The following is a 27522-nucleotide window of genomic DNA, read 5'->3' as shown; positions in this document are numbered from 1 at the left end:
AAAGAATTATGAAAGCAGGGCATAATCTGCGGTGATGGGGAATGACACCAAGATTAACTAGGTTGGGCTTAGAATTCTAAAGAGACTTATCACAGAAAACCAAGATTGGAAGAAAAGTATGGCAGAAAGAGGGAATGGATATTAGGAGAGATTTTTTTAAATGAACTTTGTTACCAAGGTAATGGCAGCATCATCTTCAGGACCAGCATATCTAAATAAGATGCGGTGCCTTTCCATATCAGCAAAATATTCCTTGGCTTCCTTAGCTGTACTGGTACCCAACCCTGCACAATTTTAAAAATAAAAGTGGAAACAAGCCAGAGACAGACAAATACTGTATGATCTCACTTATATGTGGAATCTAAAACAAAAAATCTACGTCAAACTCATAGTAACAGAGCGTAAAACAGTGGTTGCCAGGGGCTGGGGGGAGAGGGAAATGGGGAGATGTCAGTCAAAGGGTACAGACTTTCAGTTTAAGATGAGTAAGTTCTGGGGAATCTAATGTACAGCATAATGCCTACAGTCAGTAATACTATATTGTATACTTGAAAATTGCTAAGAGAGGGACCTCCCTGGTGGCACAGTGGATAAGACTCCGCGCTCCCATTGCAGGGGGCCCAGGTTCCATCCCTGGTCAGGGAGCTAGATCCCATATGCATGCTGCAACTAAGAGTTCACATGCCGCAACTAAGAAGCCCATGAGCCACAACTAAAGAGCCCACCTGCTGCAACTAAGGAGCCCACATGCCACAACTAAGGAGCCGGCAAGCCACAACTAAGGAGCCCACGAGTCGCAACCAAGGAGCCCGCAAGTCGCAACTAAGGAGCCCACATGCCATAACTAAGACCCAGTGCAACCAAATTAATTAATTAAAGAAAATTGCTAAGAGAGAAGATCTTAAAATGTTCTCTCCACAAGAAAAAAAATATATATGGGGATAATGAGCAATATCCAGAATATGGGAAATTACACAGGACAAACAATCCAACTTTTTGAACAAATAAATTACAAGAAAAAAATATGAAAAGAGAAGTAATGTATTAAGATTAAATAGACTTATCAACCAAAACCAATGTGTGGGCCTTGTTTGGATCCTGATTCAAAAAAAATAAAAAAATAAAAACTATAAAAATGAACATTTTAATACAATCAGGAGAATTTTAACCTGGATTGAATATTTAAGGTTATTAAAGAAAGGTATGATAATGGTATTATGGACAATAAAAAAAATTCTCTTAGAGATACATACTAAAGTAGTATAGATATAATTAATGCTTGGAAGTTATTTCAAACTAATGGGGTGGCAATGACAAGAGTTCAGATGAAACAAGATTGGCTGCAGAATGGTGACTGTTTAAGAACACGGGGAAGCCCATTATACCACTCTCTCTACTTACATAAAATTTTCCCTAACAATTTTTTTTTTTTTTGCAGTACGTGGGCCTCTCACTGTTGTGGCCTCTCCCGTTGCTGAGCACAGGCTCCGGACGCGCAGGCTCAGCGGCCATGGCTCACGGGCCCAGCCGCTCCGCGGCATGTGGGATCTTCCCGGACTGGGGCACGAACCCGTGTCCCCTGCATCGGCAGGCAGACTCTCAACCACTGCGCCACCAGGGAAGCCCCCTAACAATTCTTTAAAAATCAGCCATAGCTGTTTCTAAAAGCTAAAAGAGACAAACTCTCAAAATATTTTACAATGCTCTCATAAAAATAAATTTACGTCAGTAGTAACTTCACAAAATTTAAGTGTTTTAGAATACAAACCTTTGTAGTATTTTATTTTCCAGGCTTTCTGGTTTTCTATATGTTTTTTCCACTCATCAAATTCAGGAATACTATAGAAGGAAAGTTCCTGCTTATTTTTGCTAGCCTTAAATGAATAATTAAAAAAAAAAATTAGATTTTCTGCTACTGTTTAAGACAACAGTATAAAAGTATATTAATGTAAATAGTACCTTTACGATAGGAGTAATGAACTCTTCAAGAAAACCATGCTTCAAAAGTGATGGCCAATTGTGATGGATGAAATTAATAAGCAGGCCTTTTATGTGAGAACCATCTTGATCCTAAATAAATGTTAGTAAAGAGTGCTATAATAACTTATGAAATATAATTACTTACAAAACCAAATTTTTAGATGTATGAATGCAGCAATGAGGCAAAATTCCATTCAAATTTTACAACTGTGCTTTACAAAACATTCTTTGGATGACCACCGTAAAGAATTTTTTTCTTAAAATTCAAATAAAGAATATAGCAAAGTGACAGACTAAATCTTTCTGTCATTAAATATGCTACCATTTTTTTAATAGTTTGCCCAGATTTCACTAAAAGAATGATTTAAAGATGGAAATTAATGAAACAGGGTTATAATGCTACTTCACTGGAAGGAGAAATCCATGGAGTACAGGTATTCACAAGTCTTCTCTTAACATAAAAACTGATAAATTTCTGCTTAAAACTATACAGCAGCTGCTCAGTGAATATTTTCTCTCAAAATCCTTTCAATTAGAGGATGTAAGAGACAAGCAGTTGGATGCATGTGGAATTCTTCCTTTTCAATTTTCTACTTCTTTCCTAATTACTACCATTTCACTATTCAGGTCCTCCACTTTTTTTGTGCATGCCAAATTATGCCATCATATACAAATATTAGCCATTATCCTATTGATTAATCTTTCTTGTAATGTTCACCATTTCCTTCCTGCTTATAGATAGGTGGGCTTCAACCCCATAATACTACAGTGTGTTCTACTCTTCCCATACTTGTTGCATTTAAAAATATTTTTAAAATACCTAACCAAAGAGGTGGTTACCATAAATTAGATAATGTAGAATGTGCTTCACACAAACTGTGCCATTAAACAGTATCTTCCCCCGGATGTAAACACAATCACTTCCGCGTCTACCATCTTGGGACAAATTTCATGAAACAAATATCAAAAGGACATTCTGAAAAAGATATGTTTTAATATGTGGCAACTTTTAAACTAACCTGATCAGTCATAATCATAATCTTCCCATAGCGTAAGGTTTTCAGCGATTCTGCATCATCGTAACTTTTCTTGTATTGTAGACCAACTATCTTAATGATATTGTTTATTTCTGCATTCTCCATGATCTGTGCAAACATGAAAAGGATGGAAAGTGTTTTAGAGTGTCTCCAGAGACCAAAGGTGAGTCGCAGGGACGCATAAAGTTCACAGTGCTAGCGAGGCACTCAAGTGCCGCGGGCACGGGCGCAGATACGCACCTGCTTGTGAGAGGCCTCCCGCACGTTGAGGATCTTGCCCCTGAGGGGGAAGACCCCGTACCTGTCCCTCCCAATCACGCCCAGTCCGGACACGGCCAGCGACTTAGCAGAGTCCCCTTCCGTCAGTATCAGCGTGCACTCCAGGGAGTGCCTGCCACCTGGGGGCAGAGGACACACATTCCAAAGTTCTCGAGTCCGCCCATGACAGCGCGGAGCCGAGAGACTGATGATCGCAGTGACCACGGAGCACTGTAAGAGCATCTTACACCATGCTCAGGGTAACTTAAAAATTAAGTGCATTTTATGGAACTCCGGCCCCCCGAAAATTAGTAATCTGTGGTACATATGGCAATTTTAGTGAAGTAAAACCATACTCTGAACTTAGAACCCTATGCTCTATATGTGGAGAGTTAAAACAGTCTCTAACTGAATAAACACAAACTTAAAATCTAAAAAAATAATCTGAACCTTACCAGCATCATTAGCATCGTCCAGTTTGGGAATACCTTTGATTTTACTGTACTTTACTGATGAACACTTCTTGTTCAGCTGCGTCTGAGCCTTAAATTTCACCCAGTTCAGGATACTTTCCACAATGCCACAGTTAGAGGCCTAAAAATCAAAGAGTAATAATATACAAGCAAGCCAGAAGTTTATACACTTAGCTAAAATTAGTGTAATACTTGGAATCTGTGCAGTTATAAGGCAAAACAATAGTAGTGATGATAATAATTGTGATATATGCTGGTAAATATTATTCTAACTACAGTAAAAACAACTCAGGCAGCTATTCACAATGACCTATTGTACTGAAATGTAAACACATGAAAAAAAGGTCGACCTTACTTCATATGAAAAAGGTTCTATTACAATAAACTCCATAAGAAATACACATAGCTTTTGTTACAAGTTAGTTTTGTGAAAATTAACACAGTAAAAGCTGATCCACCTTTGAATTTACTACCTGGGAAATTTTAGACACTGACATTTTTGATGTCCCTCAACACAAAAATGTGAATCTTGAATTCCCTATGACAAAGAAATATTAACATGAAGGGAATATTAGGATAAACTCAAGATCTTATGGGAAATTCCCTGGTGGTCCAGTGGTTGGGACTCTGTGCTTCCACTGCAGGGGGCACGGGTTCAATCCCTGGTCGGGGAACTAAGATCCCGCATGCCTCATGAAGTGGCCAAAAAAACAAAAACAAAACAAAAAAAACCTTATGAATAGTCCTTATTTTTTAAAAGTTTGGTACTAAGGATTTCAACATTACGTATGTGTCATTCTGCAGTGAATTAATGTGTGACAAGATGTCAAACCTCCCCCCAACCTCCCCACAAGAAAAAGTAAAGCGCCTCCAAACAAAGTTGGAGTTATTTATTTTTCATCAACCTGGGTAGTATGATTTTAGGTGTATGAAACAGTTTTCTGGAATGTTTCAGATATAAAAAGAAGTGAACTATGTTGTCAAATCTAAACTTTCTCTGCCAAAAATGAAAATGTGTAAAATCTAAACTCAAATTACAACTGTTAATGAGGGCAGAAATTTGGGCTATCATTAACACTGGGTCATCTGTATTCAGAATTCATTATGCTTAGACCCAACAGTACTATTCTATAGGCCTTTAACTAAAACCTAAAAAACAACTTTTCTTTTTGTTTGTAAGACCCTACCTTTGAAATTCCAATACCAGAATTTGATAAAAATATTAGTTCTACTGCAATTACATGATACTCCTCCAAAAAACTATTAACTTCCAAAGAGGAGGGGCTGTAACTTATTCATCTTTACATTCCCAGGGCAAACATATTTAAGGGCATTTTAGATATGATCATTTAATATATGTTTGATGGTCCTGGTGAACAAGAGAACTGAGGCAAATCTTGCTGATACATAAGAGGCTATGAGAAATTATTAGCAGCCACAAGGCTCAGTTATAAATAGAAGATTTATTATTTATTTATACTCTCACCTTGTTTCAGAAAAGCTAAGGCAGCCTAAATAAATATGCACAAAGTAAAATGAAATTTTAAAATATATAGAATATGGTAAATTTTGTTATGCATATGTTACCAAAATTTTTTTTAAAAAACTACATAAAGGTAAAAATCAGTATATGAATTTGAAGTAAGTAGAAAGGATGAAATCAGGAGTCCTATAAGGACCTGTACACTTTTTAGAGGCAAATCTGTCTTTATAAAGGACAATGCGAAGCTAAAAACACAATTAGTTACATGAGTCCCCACTTTAATGCTTGGCAAAATAATCGACTGCTTTATGAAACAGTGTCTATCTACCCTCTGAAGTTTTCAGAATCAAGCATACCAGTTTTTAGTATAAGTATGCCTGTACCCACAATTAATATAAGAAAGAAACTAATCTAAATAATTAGAATGATTTAGAATAAATCAAGAAAACTACTTAAACAACTCTCAATAAAAAAACAAAATAAAAAACACTGAAAAATAATACAGATTTTACTCACTGCTTTAAAAAACTTTTCTGACAGTTGGCATTTGGATCCAAAACTTTTGGGCTGCAAAGTCATGTTTTCCTTAGTCTGAGAATCAAAACTTGGATTTTCGATAAGGCAGTTAATAAAAACCCATATATGGTTTTTTACCTGTTGAAAACATATCAAAAAAGGTTAATATCAGAACTGATATTATTTAATAATCCAACAGAATATATAAAACATCACTTACTTGAAATGGTTTCACTGACACACCAGCTTTGTTCTTTTTCTTAACTACTTCAATCAGTTTACCAACAACTTGGTCTACTACATAATCCACATGCCGTCCACCCTGAAGACGGAAAAAAAATAGAATCCAAAATCTTCTATAGTTAAGGTAGCAAAATAGTTACATATTCATTTTTTTCTAGAATGAGTGTTTAATCTTCACCACAACTTCGTGAATTCAGTATGACTATATTATTAACCCTATTTTCCAAAGAGTTAAGATGAGCCTCAGAATGCCAGAGTTGGGATTTAAAAAATACAGTCTTTTTGGCCACAGAGCCAATTAGCAACTCCATAAGACTCCATACAAAGTGAAAGCAATCGAATAAAAAGAAACATGGAGGGCGCTTCCCTGGTGGCGCAGTGGTTGAGAGTCCGCCTGCCGATGCAGGGGACACGGGTTCGTGACCCAGTCCGGGAAGATCCCACGTGCCGCGGAGCGGCTGGGCCCGTAAGCCACGGCTACTGAGCCTGCGCGTTCAGAGCCTGTGCTCTGCAACGGGAGAGGCCACAACAGTGAGAGGCCCACATACCACAAAAAAAAAAAAAAAGAAAGAAACATGGAAGTGAGAATAAACACTGGCCTGGTGGTGGCAGTAACACTCACAAGACTGACACTTAGGGGCCATGGCAGCCACTGACAGTTGTCCATTCAATATCCATTCTCTCCTTTTACCTTACTGACAAACCCCAATTTGTTTGTTTTTAACTGGCAACATACCCAATTAAAAATATTCACCAATCTAGACTCCCTTGCAGCTAGAGGTAGCCACTTGACCCAGTTCTAGCCAGAGATGCTAGCAGAGGTCTACTGGATGGGGCTTCCAGAAAAACTATTGCATTCTTTCTTTCTTTTTTTTTTTTTTTTTTTGCGGTACGCAGGCCTCTCACTGTTGTGGCCACTCCCGCTGCGGAGCACAGGCTCCGGACGCACAGGCTCAGCGGCCAAGGCTCATGGGGCCCAGCCACTCTGTGGCATGTGGGATCCTCCCAGACCAGGGCACGAACCCGTGTCCCCTGCATTGGCAGGCAGACTCTCAACCACTGCACCACCAGGGAAGCCCCAAAACTATTGCATTCTTGATCAAAGGGGAGAGGTTCTAGTTGGCATATGCATTTGCCCAAACTCATTCCCTCTCCCTAGAATTTGGAAGGGTGCAGCATGAGAACGAAAGCCAAATGCTAAGGGTGGCAGAAGAGTAAGCCAGGAAGAGCATAGGTCCCTGATGACACTCTGGAGTCACCGAACCAGACTAACACTGCCTACCATCAGTCCCCAGTCATACGAGGAAGAATAAAACCTTTACATGTTTACAAACCACTGTATACTAGGTTTCTGTTACACATAACAAAATGCAATCATATCTGATACAGATTTCTGTTGACTGGAGAAAGTGATGCTAGATTATAAAAAAATAGAAAATAAAAAAAGTAAGTTCAAACTTGAACAAGAGTGACAAAGTGACAGATCACTGCGTTAGCTTATTCTAAAATACACACTTGTCGTGCCTAATATTTTACTATGGTCAATGGATAAATGCTTATAGATGAGAAGAATTTCATTTGATTTGGAAATTTAAAAGCCTACAGAAAGGGGTTCAAACTCCTCAGAATGGCAGCTAACACATTTCACAATCTGACACCAAAACAGACTCATCCCCTATTATTTGTTCTTTTACACTCAAAACTCAGAGAACACAGAATAAGGAATTTATCATTCTAAATGTCATAAAATATAAATGTATTCAATTATCAACACTAATCATATAAACTTATTTCTCAATGGATGTTTAAACTATAAGACAGCTATTTCATAGAAAATAAGCTTTTCTTTTCATAAGTCAATTTTGATTTCACAAAAGCAGATTTGGGTATTTTTTGTTTTTGTTGTTTATTTTATTGTTTTGAATGAAGCACTGTTCTACCACTGACTTGGAAACAGAATTAGTGTACTTACTTTTGTTGTTGCAATGCTATTTACAAAGCTGATTTGCTGGAATCCTTTTTCACTCAGTGTGAGACAAACATCCCATCTTTCATTTGCAAGTTCATGAATAACTTTTAGGGCCACTCCAGTTTCATCCAACTTGTCTTTCACATAAAGATCTACATAACTGCGAAATCCATTTACCTAATAATTTGGAAAACAAAAACAAGAAACAATTTCTCTCCTACTGGCAGCTGAACTAGGTGAATGCCAACAGGTACTCATACTCTCATTTCCCCTCATTCACAACACCTCTCAATCTGCAGATCCCAACCTTATTCTACTCCTTGATTTCTGCCCTTTAAAAAGGAATTCATTTTCGTATGTACTTGACAAAGAGAGGTTATGAAGGGACAGCTGGACAGGTAAATTATTATAAAATTTTTCAAAAGTTTAAATTTTTAAAATGACCAAGTAGACCTCCAGTTTGAGTTGACATGTAGAGGACAAAGAAGAAGTTTTCTTCTCCCTTACAAGAAAACAGCTGGTCAGGTGACAAATTTTTTATGTATCTTCAAAAGCTTGGGATCACAGGACAGCTGGCCATCCTAAGTCTGAAGACAGACAGGTGTCTGTAGGGAGACACAGAACCTAAGCCTTTTGCTTAACTGGGACAGAAGCTACTTGGTTATATAAGCCCATAGGAGCCTTAAGCCAGAGTTTCTGATTAACTGCTACAGGACACATGTGGACCTGCGTGAGTGTGTGAAGAACTTGAGGGCTGTGGTCAAAGGGTTCCTACTCTTTTCCAGGAACCGTAGAGTAGGTTTTCACAGGGCAGATCAGAGAGAATCTAGAACAAGTTCCCCCCATGGGGCCAGCTGGGGGAGAAGAGCAGCCACTGGGAATCCCACCCAGACCCATCTCCCTTATCAAAAAGAAAAACAAACAACAACAACAGCAAAAAACCCTTTAATCCACAGGGGGCAAGGCCATAGAGCCAATTAGCAACTCCAGGGCTGGAAAGCCGTGGTGAAGTATCGCTGCAGCTGGGATGAAGTAATTCTGCCCCGGGCCACCCCACCTCACCCCCATCTCATTTAAGTTTACATTTTTAAAAGGCTTATTCCGCAGGGCAGGGAGCCTAAAGGATACTGAATGAGAACACTGGCGGTTACCTGCTGCAACTAGGGCAAGAGAACAGAGGACAAAAGGACAATCCCCACCTCCAACGGAGGGGCAGACACTCTTGTGAATGCCAGACCCCTGAGACACGGGTTCACTGTGTGCTCTGAAGCCGGAGACTTAGTCAGACGTGGGGGTCTCCACAACCTACAACCAGGCTAGCAGGCCTCCGATAACAACAGTGGTTCTCAGCTGGGAGAGCAACACGAGACAGACCCTCCTTGAGGGGCAGCTCCAAGGGAAGGCCCAAAGCGAAAAGAAGGGACAAAAAACAATCTAAAGTATCTGGTGCCCATAGCAACAACAGACTGCAAATACGGCCCAATCTCTGTCCAGATTAACATAAACCCTCACACTAAAGCCTAGGTACTCCGTATCTATTACCCTATACAACATTGCTGATTTTCAGCAGAATCTTACAAGGCATGCCAAAAGGCAAGAAAAAAACACAGTCTGAAAAGACAAAGCAATCATCAGAACCAGACTTAGATGTGTCACAGATGTTTTAACTATCAGATAAGACATTTAAAATAACTATGGCTAATCTGTTAATCTCTAGTGGAAAAGGCAGACAATATGTAACTTCAGCAGAGACAGAAGCTTTAAGAATGAATCAGTTGGAAATCCTAGAAATCAAACACAGCAGAAGACAAGAAGAATGCCTTTGGCAGGCTCAGCAAAAGACTTGAAACAGTAGAGGAAAGAGATCAATGAACTTGAAAATAGAGCAATAGAAATTAAACTAAAACACAAAGAGAAGAGAGTGAATAAAGCAGAGCAAAACGTCCAAGAGCTTGGGACCCTACAATATATGCATAATTGGAACACCAAAAGGAAAAGAAAGAAAAGCATGTAAGAAATATTTGAAGAAGTAACAGCCAAAAATTTTCCAAAATTAGTGACAGACTCCAAACAATAGATCCAAGAAGCTCAGAAAACACCAGAGAGACTACGTACCAAGAAAACCAAAAAACACCACCAAAAAAACCAACCAACCAACACAAAAAACCATATATATACCTAAGCATAGCATACTCAAAAACCAAAGACAAACAGAAAATCTTCAAGGCAGCCGGAGGAAAAACAAACACTTTACCGAGGAAGAAGGATATGAACTACAGTAGAAACCATGCAAGCAAGAAGACAACGGAGTGACATTTTTAAAGTATTGAAAAAATTAAACTATCAACCCATAATTCTACATTCAGTGAAACTTTGTATCCTTTGGAGTGAGGGAAAAGAAAGACTCTCTCAGACAAACATAAACTGAGGGAATCTATTGCCAGCATACCTATTCTACAGAAAATAAATATTAAAGGAAAATCTCCAGGCAGAAGGAATATGATTAAGATCAAAAACTTAGATCTACACGAAGAAATTAACAGCATTGGAAATGGAATAAATGAAGGTAAAATATAATCTTTATTGTATTTTTAATTACTCTAAAAGATAACTGACTGCTTAAAGCATTAACAACATCACTAGTTGTGGAAACATTTCTGCCATCATTTCTTCAAATATTTCTTCCACCTCATTCTCTTTCTTCTTCTGTTGTTTATAGCACATGTAAAAGTGAAATGTATGATGTACTGTTATAAAGTCCCTCCACTACACATGGGATACACACACCCCTATGTTCACAGCAGCACTATTCACAACAGCAAGACATGGAAACAAGTCCATCGACAGGTGAATGGATAAAGAAGATGTGGTACATGTATACAATAGAATACTACTCAGCCATAATGAAATAATGCCATTTGCAGCAAAGTGGATGGCCCTAGAGATTATCATAAAAGTGAAGTCAGACAGAGAAAGACAAATATCATATGATATCACTTATATGTGGAATCTAAAAAGATGATACAAACGAACATATTTACAAAACAGAAACAGACTCACAGACTTAGAGAACAAACTTGTGGTTACCAGCGGGGGAAAGGTGGAGGGAGGGATAGTTAGGGAGTTTGGGATTGACATGTACACACTTCTATATTTAAAATAAAATGCCTTTCCATGAAAAAGTAAAGTCCTTTCACTACACATGAAGTGATAAATTATTTGAAGGTGGACTCAAACCATTCACAACTGTGTATTATAAACCCTAGGGCAACCACTAAAAACATTTTAAAAACAGGTATAATAACAAGTAAATAGAGGAGATAAAATGGAATCGTAAAAAAAAAAGCTCAATTAAAACCAGAGAAGGCAGGATACAGGGAAATAAGAAACAAACAAATACAATGAATAAATAGCAAGATGGTAAATTTTAATCCAAATGTATCAATAATCACTTTAAATGTGAATCATCTAAACACACTGGTCAAAAGAGATTAACAGATTAGATTTGAAAAGCAAGATCTAACTATAAGCTGTCTACGAATTAACAAAGCATTAACTATTTTAGAAGACACTTACAGGCAATTTCTTTCCATTAAACATAACCTTGACTCCTTTGCACGAACCAGCCAAATCGTAAGCTCTTCTGGTCATGAGAGCCACAATGTCCTTGTCAAGTTTCTCCATCTTAAACTTGGACAGATCTGGTTGGAATGTTATGCATGTGTAATCTTCACCATCAAAATGTTTAATTTTGGCTTCAGAAGTCTTCATCATATTATTCATCCATGTCTGTAAAAGAAAAAATATTCAAATGTTTCTCTAATGCTTCTATATTTGATAATACATAAAGACTCAGCTAATGAGATAACACTCATTTACCATAACTATATCCGTTTTCCAGCTTCACAGCAAACCAAATTCTTGAAACTGATATTACAAATGAGAAAATTTTAAATACTACTATTATAACCTCATGCTGAAAATAAGCAAAATAAACTGCACAACTTTATACATTGTTAGTTAAAACATCTTTCAAATTCTTCAACATGACCATACAGAATTTTACAAAAATAAAAAGATACGATGCTTTTCCTGACAAAATTATTTTAGCCTATGTAAAATTTCAAACTATTTTCAAAGGTCTACAAAAGTGAAATATAAAATTTTGAAATGTAAATTTGACAAATCAACAAGGAATTTTTCAAACATGCTAAGCAGATGTATTTCAATCTGCCTGTGAGGGTCAGGATATTTTCCCTATTGCTTAAATAGGTTAAAGGAAAAGTCTGTTAAGTAAAGCGTTTGTTTTAAAGGAATAGGAGAAAGATAGGTTTATGTAAAATATCCCAGGCATTCTGAAGTCTTTTTACTCTGATTACTTGCTTAATGCTTTAAAAACAAGTTATATGGGTATCACTGCAATTTACCTAAGGTCTATTATCTTGGCAAAGCAACAAACATGATTATTTAAAAAAAAAAAAATTAGGCACATTTCTATCATACCTGCTTAAAACTATGTTTGTATTCTTTGCAAGCAGTTTCTACTGTAAACTTTGTACTGAAAATATTACAAAGTTTTGCACCATAACCATTGCGACCACCTGTAAAAACAATTAAATGTGAAAGGTTTAATGACAATGACTTTAAAGAAACTTTGTTAACTCACCTACCATACAGCAGGTCTGTTGCAAAACAGTTTCCACTTATTGAAATAATCAATTGATGATAATGCAAAGTATATTTAGATTTTTCATTTAAAGAAAAATAAAATTAAGGTTTAGCACATATAGTAAAATTAAAATATGCATTTTGTAGATTATCTTCATCACAACTTCAAAAACATTAAGCTTTTTATCTCCTATAATTCAGTAAGTCTATGTATGAAATCTGAGCTTTCTATCAAAGTTACTTCTCTATTACAAAATTTTAATCTATATAACTTCCTAGAGCCTTGGTTTTGAAAAAAAATTATCAATCTACTTAGGAAATGTAAATAAGTAGAAAAACATCTGGTTTTGGTCAAAGCACTTTCAACTCTATTCATAGGGTCTAGGCTTTCAATCTTGACTCTCTTAAAGAAATCAGTTTAAAAGCAATTTAATTGATACCAAAAGACATGGTGCTTATGTAAAAACAAATTCACATAAACAGGAATCATACACATCTTATTTTCATCAGGACTCTAATTCAAAACCCAAACCGTTAGCCAGGTTAGAGCTCCAGGAGTTCTAGCAGAAGTCAGTGTACTACGAGAGTTAAGTCTCTATCAGACTATAACCAAGGAAACAATTAAACATGATAGTTTTTTATATATTAACTCTGAAAAGGATTTTCTCATAATAAAACTATACAGATTTCCTTTTCTGTAACATTTTATATAGAAATAGTAAGAGGGCAATATTTTTCAATAAAAATTCTGATCAGCCTAAATCAGACTTTACCTGTTACTTTTTTCTCATCATCATCATAGTTACTGGATGTTAAAAGCTGTCCAAAAATTAATGCAGGAACATAAACTTTCTCTACTTTGTGTTCTACTACCGGAATGCCTTTCCCATTATTCCAGATGCTTATGATGTTAGATTCACTGTAAATAAACAAGCAGAGTTTAGAGCTTAAAATAGTTATAAGCTATATCAATTAATTTACATCAAAAGTAATGTAACCCAGAATAAACCTGAGTTTGCCAGCCATTACCAATTGGGAGACACTCACTTGTCTTCCAAGAAAATGCCTGCTGAGGACACACATTTCTATCCCTGAGTCATAACTCAAATTAAGATCTGCAGGTAATACTGCAAAATTTCTCAGGAAAAGAAACTCTTCTCAGTAGTAAAAGCACTGAAGCTTTTATAACAAGCCAGCTATCAATTTCATTTTCTTTTCATACATATTAGCCATGATCTTCCTGCTTCACCCTACCAGTCAGCCACCTGTGAACCCAGGCTCTGCAGGGCCAGTGACCACGGCCATTTTTATTTCCTACCTGACTGCTGAGCAGGGCAGACAGAAAGGGAAAAACAGCCTGAAATGTACTCCATTCTCCGCCTAAATGTTAGAGGGTTGTTTGTATTGTGGCAGTCATTGTTATAAACTAACCTTAATGGTTTTAAAATATGTTAAGTATTACCTATTTTAGGTCTTTTAGGTTTTTCAGTCACAAAACCATCCATTTTAGTCCTAAATGGTATGGAGTAGAGGTTCCTACAGTTAACAGCAACTTGACGTAGGCCACAGTCCTGATGGAAAATTTTGCCTACCCTATCGCTTCAGGGTAGTATATATTACGATGCCTTTACCCACTTAGCCAAACGTGCAAAGAAACACACTTCACTGAGAATTACCTTAAAAAGCTACCATTTGCCAATCTGATTCACAATTATTCTTAGACACACTGTTTCACTCACACATACATAGCTTAATCTCTCTAGAGTTACCAGAAGTAGTTATTACAACTAAAAAAAAAGTTATAAAAGCCAAAATGAAAATCAAAGATCCAGGAGGAAGTTAATTAAATTTTTAGAAGAAAAAGAAAATAAAAAATAACAACACATCATCTTCTTTCCCTCGCTCTACAATATAGGTTCAACTCTCCGAATCGCGGAGACTTAAATTTTGATATCATTTTTATTCATATCTCCTGATCATTCTCTAAAGTCGTTTAATCATCAAGACATTAATTTGTCCTATTAGATTCGTTTCAGCAGTATCCGACCTTCCTTCATTCCAAATGCCAGTATAGGAGTCTAAATTAGCATCACCTTAAATACTGTTACTGCAACACTGCTAAAACACAGAGCTAGCCACTCCCCTTAACTATATTCTGATACCACAGCTTTCCTCACACTACTGTTTGCTCCAGGACACATCAGTAGTTTCAGTGTCTTCTATTGCATGTTCCAGGCCCATTATCCATATCATCACTTAGAGTCAAACTGAACTACCACTATTCTGCAACATGCATCCTATTTTCCTGCAGGTCAGTTTTATTACTTGTCCATGTTCATTCCCAATTCTTCCATTTCTTTGTTTATTGGTCTTTCCCTTGCCTATACTACCTTTTCCCTCTTTGTCTAGCCAAATTTTACCTTAACTTCAAGGATCAATTTACGACTTCAGTTCTCCCACAAGCCTTTTACCCAGCCTAAAACAACGTTTCCCAACCCTCCTTACATTGAAACTTGCAAAAAAATCGAAAGTATTTACAAGAGACCTCAGGACATAATTAGGTTAGCTCACTTGTGGGTAAACACTCTCTACAGAATACACAGCTGAATATTTAAGTATGTAATGGTTTCAAATTAGCTACTGTACTTTACCTTGTGTGTCCTTTTAAATGCAGATGTCAAAATAGTGGGCCTTAGAAAAAGGGCTGTGTATTGCATTACTTTTTTAGACTTCCAAATAGTTCCTAGCTTGGGCTTAAAACCTGTAACTTATTAAGCAAGTTAATTTTTTTTTTTTTTTTTTAACAAGACACTTCATGGAGTTTAAAACTATAGAGAAAAATTCTGAAGGAAATGAAGAAAACGAATGGAAAATTACAGATATTAAACATCTCAGAATGACACAAAAAGTCAACAAACTCATGAGAAAACCCTTAAAATTTCTTCATCCTACTTAGTACATGTGGTACTATAATTAAAATAAGGCACTCTGTAAATGCGTTATCTTCATCACAGTTTCAAAAAATGAGGCTTGATATCAAGTACATTCTATAAGCCTGTGTGAGTATGAAACTGAAATCTTCTATCAAAGTCACCTATTACAAAATTTCAATCTATTTCACTTCCTAGATCTGGTACTTAATTCTATAATCTCTAAACAATGATTCAGAATTCTATAACTATATTCTTTGCTCCATCAATAATCTTCACATTAGTATTAAGAATGATGTCCTTGAATAAGCTATAAATAAAGTTTCAAAATAATTAAAGCTAACAAACCTGGAAAACAATCTAAACATCCAATATTCATTAGCTGGAAAGAGGTTAAACAATGATGACATACTGACATAATAAAATACTTAGAAACATTAAAAAGAATTAAGTAGATCTACATAAGTTAATAAAGAAGGCTGCCCACAGTATGTCAAATAAAAATTGAAAGATACAAAATAGTATACAGAAGGCGATTTTTAAAAAATGTATACATATATGTACATATATTTCAGTATGAGTGTGTATACTGAAAGCTACAGCTTTAAGTTTCAACCCTGAATAAATAAAAATACATAAGCTGGAGAAACAGAACCCTGGTTAATGTGCTTTCCACAGTTATTTGATTTTAATCAAACAGATGCCAACAAATAAGTTGTTTCAATAACAACTAACCATTATGTTATACTATTTAATGGGTTTTAAGCTCCCCTGTAAGAAGTTGCTTCAAATTCTCTTTCTAGAATTGCTGTCCAAATTCTGCATGGCACTCCTTGCTAATCTATTCCTACTTTTATTTTGTTTGTTTTTTTGTTTTGTTTTGTTTTTTTACAACCATGGCTGTTTACTTAAATTTTATTCCCACGTCACAGAGTATTATCAAAAGAGGAATAAGAGCTAAACTGTGCTGTGTATCCTCTACACTTAACCCATTAACTATCAAAATTTAACCTCTCTTTTACACAAAGAGTTCATGTACACACATGCACAAAGAAAAATAAAATCTGCTATACAAAAATGTTAAAAAGAATGAAACCCAAAGAATATAAAAAATGGACAGCAGAGAAAAATGGGTCAATAAAATAAACAGCCTAATGGCACTTTTCCCCATCTGAATTCTGCTTTAAAATGACTTCTTAATTTAGAAATCTAACTTAAGCAAAAATTGCATCTCTGAAATAAAATTTATTTTAATAAAAGTAGCATGAATTCTGTAATATATGTAGTAAAGGAAAAACATAAGGAATGATTTTATGGGAGAATATTCACAAAAGTCAAAATGTTATTGTCAAAATTAACCAATATAAATAAATAATAAAATATAAGGATCAACAACATGTCCCAAAATGGTTGTCTGTTGGCAATTTTAAATATGTGTGTGTATAAAATATATATTTTAATTAAAAGCAGGAGAAAGACTCAAGAGTCTCATCAATAATTTATAAACAAAAGTAAAATAGGAAAGGAGAGGTGAAAAATATACTACCTTCACCCTTTTTTCCTTGGAATAGTCAACTATGAATTTTTGTTTTATATACATATTTTGTATGAAATAAAAGAACTTTCCAGCAGAAGCAGTTAAAATGACTTAGAGATAAATAAGAAAAAAGAAACTGTTATCTGATTCCCATTAAGAACCAAATAAATTTAGTTATAATTCTATGACACTCTTATACTCACACAAAAATGTCTGCTAAATGAAAACGGAGTTAGAAAGAGAGCAATAAAGGCACTAGTTTGTCCCAAATCTGTAATAAACTTAAAGTAAAGCCTGCCACCAAGAGTCATTATTTGGTCTACAGAGCTGTTTTATAGCTCACTTCTTGATCACTTTGTTATGATGGGGTTCTATCTAATCTTTTTTTTTAAAGTCCACATTATTGGATCAATGTGGTCAAAGCAATTAAGATAAAGGAACCAAACATCGTAACCATGTTCACCATGAATGTATTTAAGAAAAGGTCTTCTTCCTTAGTTTTCAGAGTCTTTCAGTTCTGATTTTTAAAAAAGCTTAAAGATACCAAAAATTCAACATCTGTTACTCCTTACTAGCTCTCCTAAAACATAATAAATGATACCATTTTTAACTAATTTCCTAAATATGGAAGAAAAGAAATCCTGACAGCCAAAATTTCCTTTTAAATGTCTGCCTAAGTTGCAACTTGTAAGTGTCTTATGCATCTTACCATACAGATTCTCAAGAATTTATTTGTCATAGAAATGATGCAAATGAAAAACAAAAAAAGGAAGAAAAAGAAAAATCAAGAACTTCAACAGTATAGTTATGTAGTAATATTTTCATATAAGTTACAGTCAACTTCATGGTATAACCAAATATAAATTATATTTTTATTATTTATCTTAACCATGTCCTTAAAATTAGATTACTGACAGTAAGGCTATAACTGAATTATTGAATTTTCATGTTAAAGAAAATTTTCATGTTAAAATCATGCTAAATTACTAACTATAAAGGATAAATGTAACATAATATCTCACAAAAGCATCCTGGTGAAAACAGGATAAAGCTTTAAGTTAGAAATACTTTATTATTTTCACTCCCCCTCAGTCCTCCAAAAAAAATATCACTGTAGTTATCAGCTAAGCACCTGGTATATATATTCTATAATACCAGCAGTTCCCAATTCACAAACGTTATAAATGGAAAAGTCCAAATGTTGGTTATGAAAAAGTAAATTTAACCCATAATGTAACTGGAATAGTACTAACAATAGCCCGTAGCCTTGAGTACCAAAGCAAAAATAAGAAAAGATTGATTATTCTAGCAGCTGAAACAGTATCCACAGCATCAAAGAGGGAGAAAAATGGTCTCCAAGTGCTCCCATAAGGAAGTACTGAATACTTTGGAGAAAAAGATCATGAATGACAGAGGAAACTATAAGAGGGTAGCATTCTGGCCAAAAGAGACAAAAATAACAAGGTCTCAAGCAACAAGAAACTCAAGAGTACTAACTGTATGCATTATTCCTTTGAGGAATGTTCGAAGTTGAACATCTGAATAGAACAACTTAGCATAAGAAATTAAACTTGAAATATACTTACGGATCAATAGAAACTTTAATACAGGTCATGTTCTTATCCCTCTGTTTATTGTCAGCTGCATTAACTACAAAATTAAATATTTTGATAATAAAATAGTTATAATAAATAAACATATAAGGACATACGTAAATAAACATACAGCTACATGTGCATCACTACTTAATATAAACATTTACATATGGTAATAGTTAATGAAAATAATATTGCTAATTTCTAATACAAAATCTTATTTTCCAAATAATATTCTTAAATTTTATATCACACCAAATTACGGTTATGTCTTCTACCACAAAACAAAGGGGGAGGATGATTCTATGATATTGAAAAACAAATTAAGTAAAAACAAACATCTGCAGTTTACAAACCCCTATCCAGGTCTAAAAGTAAAGTATTGGGTTTAATTATATTTTATCTTGGCAACACATAACTACTTTCTCTTGCTCTCCTTCAATAAACTAGTGATTTTATAGACAGATTGAGCTGAAACCAGTTATTTTTGAATTAGAAAAGCACTCTTTAGCATCCTTAGAAATCAAAGTTTTAAATTCTATGAACTATAACTGATAATACTTGCATACATTAACCACAGCTTCAGTGGTTAGCTAGCTGTCAAACTGAACTTCAATCACAGAAGGAATATGTTCCTGATAAACACTGTGTAACCTAAAAGTAAAACTGGCAGATAGTTGGCAGACAAGAGTGAAAAGTACCAGTGAAAGAGTGAAAACGTAAGTAACCAGTTTTACTCTCCTATCTTTTTCCCAAAGACCAAAAGAAGCTTCAAGAGACCCAAACAACCCTGGTAGGAAACCTCAAGTGGCACTGATGAGTCTCTATAGAAAATCCTTGGCTAAAAACGTTTCCAAAGTGCAAGCCTGCCCTAGGAGTCAATTAGGTATCCACACTTCGTTGTGATTTAACTAATCATGTGATTTGGAATGGACAGAGGTATTTGGAACAATGGTTGTTAAACCTGGTTGTCCAATAGAAATACCTAATGTGTTGGTGAAAAACCCATTTTTATGTGTCTCAACTCAAACCGACTGAATCTGCATGGATCAGGCCCTGGAATCTATATTTTTAACATGCCCTCTCCTGTTGACTGGGATGTGAGCAGCCCCCAGACGACTGCACATACAGGACCATACAATGACCCTGGGATTACTGATCAAATACAACACATGCATTTTACAGATGAACAAACCAAAGCACAAAGACATGACGTCCAGAGATATGAACATATTACAGCAGGTAATACAGATTTTCTGAAGAACATTTATACTCAGCATAAAAACCAGAGATATGCCTTTAAAATTTATAAGTCTGGTTTTACATATATAGGGACATTATAATGATATCAATAGAAACAGATGCATTAAATCTTAAGCAAGTACTCACCCAAAATTTCATCAAAGATCTTGTATAAACCCGGCACAAAGGTAACCTCTCTGCAATTCATTCCTACATCTTCATCATACACCCACATGAGCTGCAATGAGAGAAAAATTCAAAAGAACTTATGGAGTAAAAAATATTTAACATCAATTTTACAAAGCATAGATCCACATTTGTCATTTAGTCTGTAAATACTTAGATCTTCAAAGTAGAAAAACATACTACTTCAGCTGCAGTCAACCTTGCTGTATTCATCTTCAATTTAAATAGCCTCAAAATTGAGAAATTGTTCATTTTGTATCAAGTCTGTGTTCTTACTCATACATAAAGTCAGCTTTAATATAAGGCACCAAAAATTGTTAGAAATTGTTAGTATTTAAGTAAAATAGGAAAAAAAATATGTTTACTTTACACTTTTACTTCACACATTATATTTTTCTGTAGTATAAGTAGCACAGAGTAAACAGTATGAATGCAGCATGATTTTGGAGTCAAAGACACCTAGCTTTGAATCCCAGCTCTCACTAGTTGAGAGGTCTGAGCAACTTACTTAAATTTAACTGCTAGAAAAAAATTGCTATGCATAAGCCAAGTCCATAGTAAGCATTAAACAACAGTCATCAATGTGTATATATAAATTCTAGAATTTAAAATAAACGACAGCATGAACTTCAGAACCTTTAAAAAGTTCACACAGCACCATTTTACTTTATACGTCTCTATACTTCTCAGATAGTTTTTAGCTCCCAGTTTTTTTAATTTCTAGTGAAAAATTAAGACATTTCTACCTCTTAGATCTCTCTCCCTACTTTCTATTATTACCAGAGACATGAAATTGTGTACTCACAGAGCATATACTTACAAAATTTTATTAAAAAGTAGATATACATCTAATTTCGGTAAAATTTAATAATTACCTGTGTCAATGGCTCCACCGACCCAATGTACGTATCAGGACGAAGGAGAATATGTTCAAGTTGTGTCTTTTTCTGATACACTCTCTCAACAGACAACTTCTTTGAAGAATCATTTTTGTTTGCAGTTTCTGACTCTTCTTTTTTTGCAGCATTGTTCTGATCAAAAAGAGTCTAAAATTAACCAAAAAATCAAATTTAAATAACCTACCAAGGGATAAACTAAAATGTATATGGACACATAACATAGGTTTTCTCTTTAACAACAAAATTATCTTTCAGGCTCTGATTTTTAAGTTCTAAAGAGAACACAGGTCTATTTACTGAAAATCTAGTACCTTTTATAATATAGTGTGAAACTGCAGTTTTGACTGAGCCCAAAAAGTAGGTATACATAGTTACCAGAATAGCTAGAACAGCCTACAACTATTCAATCAAGAAATATTGGAAGAGCTTCAAGATGGCGGAAGAGTAAGACGCGGAGATCACCTTCCTCCCCACAGATACACCAGAAATACATCTACACGTGGAACAACTCCTACAGAACACCTACTGAACGCTGGCAGAAGACCTCAGACCTCCCAAAAGGTAAGAAAGTCCCCACGTACCTCGGTAGGGCAAAAGAAAAAAGAATAAACAGAGACAAAAGAATAGGGACGGGACCTGCACCAGTGGGAGGGAGCCGTGAAGGAGGAAAGGTTTCCACACACTAGAAGACCCTTCGCGGGTGGAGACTGCGGGTGGCGCAGGGGGAGCTTCGAAGCCACTGAGGAGAGCACAGCCACAGGGCTGCGGGGGGCAAAGTGGAGAGATTCCCGCACAGGGGACAGATGCCGACCGGCACTCACCAGCCCGAGAGGCTTATCTGCTCACCCGCCGGGGCGGGCGGGGCTGGGAGCTGAGGCTCGGGATTCAGTGGGATCCCAGGGAGAGGACTGGGGATGACGGCGTGAACACAGCCTGAACGGGGCTAGTGTGCCACAGCTAGGCGGGAGGGAGTCTGGGAAAAGGTCTGGAGCTGCCGAAGAGGCAAAAGACCATTGTTCTGGGGTGCGCGAGGAGAGGGGATTCCGAGCACTGCCTAAACGAGTTCCAGAGACGGGCACGAGCCACGGCTATAAGCGCGGACCCCAGAGATGGGCATGGGACGCTAAGGCTGCTACTGCCGCCACCAAGAAGCCTGTGTGCGAGCACAGGTCACTATCCACACCTCCCCTCCTGGGAGCCTAGGCAGCCCGGCACTGCCAGGGTCCCGGGATCCAGGGACAACTTCCCCGGGAGAACGCACGGCGCATCTCAGGCTGGTGCAACATCACACCGGCCTCTGAGGCCACAGGCTCACCCCCCATCCGCACCCCTCCCTCCCCGCGGCCTGAATGAGCCAGAGCCCCCGAATTAGCTGCTCCTTTAACCCCGTCCTGTCTGGGCAAAGAACAGACCACCCTCAGGTGACCTGCATGCAGAGGCGGGGCCAAATCCAAAGCTGAACCCCGGGAGCTGTGCAAAGAAGAGAAAGGGAAATTTCTCCCAGTAGCCTCAGAAGCAGTGCATTAAATCTCCACAATCAACTTGATCTACCCTGCACCTGTGGAATACCTAAATAGACAACGAATCATCCCAAACTGGGGTGGTGGACTTTGGGAGCAACAATACATATATTTATTTTCTTCTTCTCTTCTTGTGAGTGTGCATGTGTATGCTTCTGTGTGTGATTTTGTCTGTATAAGCTTTGCTTTTACCATTTGTGCTACGGTTCTGTCGGTTTTTTTGTTTTTGTTTTTTTTAGCATAGTTTTAAGTATTTGTTATCATTGGTGAATTTGTTTTTTGGTTTGGTTGCTCTCTTCTTTTTTTTTTTACTTTTTAACTTTTTAATTTTTCATAATTATATTTTATTTTAATAACTATTTTTTTCTTTCCTTTTTTCTCCCTTTTATTCTGAGTTGTGTGGATGACAGGGTCTGGGTGCTCTGGCCAGGTGTCAGGCCTCTGTCTCTGAGGTAGGAGAGCCGAGTTCAGGACATTGGTCCACCAGAGACCTCCCAGCTCCACGTAATATCAAATGGCGAAAATCTCCCTGAGATCTCTATCTCAAAGCCAAGACCCAGCTCCACTCAATGACCAGCAACCTATGATGCTGGACACCCTATGCCAAACGACTAGCAAGACAGGAAGACAACACCACCCATTAGCAGAGAGGCTGCCTAAAATCATAAGGTCACAGACACTGCAAACACACCACTGGACATGGACCTGCCCACCAGAAAGACAAGATCCAGCCTCATCCACCAGAACAGAGGTACTAGTCCCCTCCACCAGGAAGCCTACACAACCCACTGAACCAAACTTAAAACACTAAGGGCAGACACAAAAAACAATGGGAACTACTAACCTGTAGCCTACGAAAAGGAGACCCCCAAACACAGTAAGTTAAGCAAAATGAGAAGACAGAGAAACACACAGCAGTTGAAGGAGCAAGGTAAAAACCCACCAGACCAAACAAGTGAAGAGGAAATAGGCAGTCTACCTGAAAAAGAATTCAGAATAATAGTGAAGATGATCCAAAATCTTGGAAATAGAAGGGAGAAAATACAAGAAACATTTAACAAGGACTTAGAAGAACAAAAGAGCAAACAAACAATGATGAACAACACAATAAATGAAATTTAAAATTCTCTAGAAGGAATCAATAGAAGAATAACTGAGGGAGAAGAACAGATAAGTGACCTGGAAGATAAAATAGTGGAAATAACTACTGCAGAGCAGAATAAAGAAAAAATGAATGGAAAGAATTAAGGACAGTCTCGGAGACCTCTGGGACAACATTCAACGCACCAACATTCGAATTATAGTGATCCCAGAAGAAGAAGAGAAAAAGAAAGGGACTGAGAAAATATTTGAAGACGTTACAGTTGAAAACTACCCTAATATGGGAAAAGAAATAGTTACTCAATTCCTGGAAACGCAGAGAGTCCCATACAGGATAAATCCAAGGAGAAACATGCCAAGACACATATTAATTAAACTACCAGAAATTAAATACAAAGAAAAAACATTAAAAGCAGCAAGGGAAAAAAAACAACTGACAAACAAGGGAATCCCCATAAGGTTAAAAGCTGATCTTTCAGGGCTTCCCTGGTGGCGCAGTGGTTGAGAGTCCACCTGCCAATGCAGGGGACACGGGTTCGTGCCCCGGTCCGGGAGGATCCCACATGCTGCGGAGCAGCTGCGCCCGTGGGCCATGGCTGCTGGGCCTGCGCGTCCAGAGCCTGGGCTCCGCAAAGGGAGAGGCCGCAGCAGTGAGAGGCCTGCGTACCGCCAAAAAAAAAAAAAAAAAAAAAAAAAAAAGCTGATCTTTCAGCAGAAACTGCAAGCCTGAAGCGAGTGGCAGGACATATTTAAAGTGATGAAAGGGAAAAACCTTCAACCAAGATCATTCTACCCAGCAAGGATCTCATTCAGGTTCGACGGAGAAATTAAAAGCTTTACAGACAAGCAAAAGCTAAGAGAATTCAGCACCACCAAACCAACTCTACAACAAATGCTAAAGGAACTTCTCTAGGCAGGAAACACAAGAGAAGGAAAAGACCTACAATAAAAAAACCCAAAACAATTAAGAAAATCGTAATAGGAACATATTGAAAATTACCTTAAAAGTAAATGGATTAAGTGCTCCAAGAAAAAGACATAGACTGGCTGAATGGATACAAAAACAAGACCCATTTACATGCTGTCTACAAGAGACCCACTTCAGACCTAGGGACACATACAGACTGAAAGTGAGGGATGGAAAAAGATATTCCGTGCAAACGGAAATCAAAAGAAAGCTGGAGTAGCAATTCTCATATCAGACAAAATAGTCTTTAAAACAAACACTATCACAAGAGACAAAGGAGGACACTACATGATGATCAAGGGATCAATCCAAGAAGATATAACAATTGTAGATACTTACGCACCCAACAAAGGAGCACCTCAATACATAAGGCAAATGCTAACAGCCATAAAAGGGAAAATCAACCGTAACACAATCATAGTAGGGGACTTTAACACCCCACTTTCACCAATGGACAGATGAGATCATCCAAAATGAAAATAAATAAGGAAACAGAAGCTGTAAATGATACATTAAACAAGATAGACTTAACTGATATTTATAGGACTTTCCATCCAAAAACAACAGAATACACTTTCTTCTCAAGTGCTCAGGGAACATTCGCCAGGATATATCATACCTTGGGTCACAAATCAACCTTGGAAAATTTAAGAAAACTGAAATCATATCAAGTATCTTTTCTAACCACAATGCTATAAGACTAGATATCAATTACAGGAAAAAATCTGTAAAACATAGAAACACATGGAGGCTAAACAATACACTACTTAATAACCAAGAGATCACTGAGGAAATCAAAGAGGAAATTAAAAAACTACCTAGAAACAAATGACAATGAAAACACGATGACCCAAAACCTATGGGATGCAGCAAAAGCAGTTCTAAGAGGGAAGTTTATAGCAATACAATCCTACCTTAAGAAACAAGAGACATCTCAAATAAACAACCTAACCTTACACCTAAAGCGAGCAGAGAAAGAAGAACAAAAAAACTCCCGAAATTAGCAGAAGGAAAGAAATCTTAAAGATCAGATCAGAAATAAATGAAAAAGAAATGAAGGAAACAAAAGCAAAGATCAATAAAACTAAAAGCTGGTTCTATGAGAATATAAACAAAATTGATAAACCATTAGCCAGACTCATCAAGAAAAAAAGGGAGAAGACTCAAATCAACAGAATCAGAAATGAAAAAGGAGAAGTAACAACGGACACTGCAGAAATAAAGATTGTGAGAGATTACTACAAGCAACTATATGCCAATAAAATGGACAACCTGGAAGAAATGGACAAATTCTTAGAAAAGCACAACCTTCTGAGACTGAACCAGGAAGAAATAGAAAACATAAACAGACCAAGCACAAGCAATGAAACTGAAACTGTGATTAAAAATCTTCTGGCAAACAAAAGCCCAGGACCAGATGGCTTCACAGGCAAATTCTATCAAACATTTAGAGAAGAATTAACACCTATCCTTCTCAGACTCTTCCAAAATATAGTAGCAGAGGGAAGAACACTCCCAAACTCATTCTACGAGGCCACCATCACCCTGATACCAAAAGCAGACAAGGATGTCACAAAGAAAGAAAACTACAGGGCTTCCCTGGTGGCGCAGTGGTTGAGAGTCCACCTGCCAATGCAGGGGATGCGGGTTCGTGCCCCGGTCTGGGAAGATCCCACAAGCCGCGGAGCGGCTGGGCCCGTGAGCCATGGCTGCTGAGCCTGCGCGTCCAGAGCCTGTGCTCCGCAATGGGAGAGGCCACAACAGTGAGAGGCCCGCATACCGCAAAAAAAAAAAAAAAAAAAAACTACAGGCCAATATCACTGATGAACATAGATGCAAAAATCCTCAACAAAATACCAGCAAACAGAATCCAACAGCACATTAAAAGGATCATACACCATGATCAAGTGGGGTTTATCCCAGGAATGTAAGGATTCTTCAATATATACAAATCAATCAATATGATACACCATATTAACAAATTGAAGAATAAAAACCATATGAACGGGCTGCCCTGGTGGCACAGTGGTTGAGAGTACGCCTGCCGAGGCGGGGGACGCAGGTTCGTGCCCCGGTCCAGGAGGATCCAATATGCCGCAGAGCAGCTGGGCCCATGGGCCGTGGCCGCTGGGCCTGCGCATCCGGAGCCTGTGCTCTGCAACGGAAGAGGCCACAGCAGTGAGGCCCACGTACCGCAAAAAACAAAAAACCATATGAACATCTCAATAGATGCAGAAAAAGCTTTCAACACCGATTTATGATAAACACCCTCAAGAAAGCAGGCATAGAGGGAACTTACCTCAACATAATAAAGGCCATCTATGACAAACCCACAGCCAACATCGTTCTCAAAGGTGAAAAACTAAAACCATTTCCACTAATATCAGGAACAAGACAAGGCTGCCCACTCTCACCACTATTATTCAACATTGTTTTGGAAGTTTTAGCCACAGCAATCAGAGAAGAAAAAGAAATAAAAGGAATCCAAATCAGAAAACAAGAAGTAAAGCTGTCACTGCTTGCAGATGACATGATACTATACATAGAGAATCCTAAAGATGCTACCAGAAAACTTCTAGTGCTAATAAAAGAACTTGGTAAAGTAGCAGGATACAAAATTAATGCACAGAAATCTCTTGCACTCCTATATACTAATGATGAAAACTCTGAAAGTGAAATTAAGGAAACACTCCCATTTACCATTACAAAAACAAGAATAAAACACCTAGGAATAAACCTACCTAAGGAGACAAAAGACCTGTATGCAGAAAACTATAAGACACTGATGAAAGAAATTAAAGATAATACCAACAGATGGATTCAATGCAATCCCTATCAAACTATCACTGGCATTTTTCACAGAACTAGAACAAAAAATTTCACAATTTGTATGGAAACACAAAAGATGCCAAATAGCC

General features: G+C 37.1%; 1 protein-coding gene across 4 annotated transcripts in view; it reads right to left on the bottom strand.

Annotated features, from left to right (window-relative positions):
• TOP2B (DNA topoisomerase II beta) overlaps positions 1 to 27522 on the bottom strand; it is a 104093-nt gene that overhangs the window by 24910 nt on the left and 51661 nt on the right. For 2 of the 4 annotated variants that reach the window (XM_060149508.1, XM_060149506.1), the window contains exons 2-16: positions 20993 to 21148; positions 20079 to 20169; positions 18681 to 18744; positions 13401 to 13546; positions 12463 to 12560; positions 11536 to 11748; positions 7963 to 8136; positions 5968 to 6069; positions 5748 to 5885; positions 3731 to 3869; positions 3258 to 3415; positions 3000 to 3125; positions 1960 to 2070; positions 1769 to 1874; positions 175 to 284 (exon numbers count right to left, since the gene is read on the bottom strand). In XM_060149508.1, coding sequence (XP_060005491.1) covers positions 175 to 284; positions 1769 to 1874; positions 1960 to 2070; positions 3000 to 3125; positions 3258 to 3415; positions 3731 to 3869; positions 5748 to 5885; positions 5968 to 6069; positions 7963 to 8136; positions 11536 to 11748; positions 12463 to 12560; positions 13401 to 13546; positions 18681 to 18744; positions 20079 to 20169; positions 20993 to 21148 — 1932 coding nt within the window. Of the gene's footprint in view, positions 1 to 174; positions 285 to 1768; positions 1875 to 1959; positions 2071 to 2999; positions 3126 to 3257; positions 3416 to 3730; positions 3870 to 5747; positions 5886 to 5967; positions 6070 to 7962; positions 8137 to 11535; positions 11749 to 12462; positions 12561 to 13400; positions 13547 to 18680; positions 18745 to 20078; positions 20170 to 20992; positions 21164 to 27522 lie in introns of all 4 variants that reach the window. The other 2 variants (XM_060149505.1, XM_060149507.1) reach the window with 1 other exon arrangement.

This window comes from Lagenorhynchus albirostris, chromosome 5 (genome assembly GCF_949774975.1).
Source record: "Lagenorhynchus albirostris chromosome 5, mLagAlb1.1, whole genome shotgun sequence".
NCBI classification, from domain to species: Eukaryota; Metazoa; Chordata; class Mammalia; order Artiodactyla; family Delphinidae; genus Lagenorhynchus; species Lagenorhynchus albirostris.
This window is presented reverse-complemented; position numbering and strand designations above follow the sequence as displayed.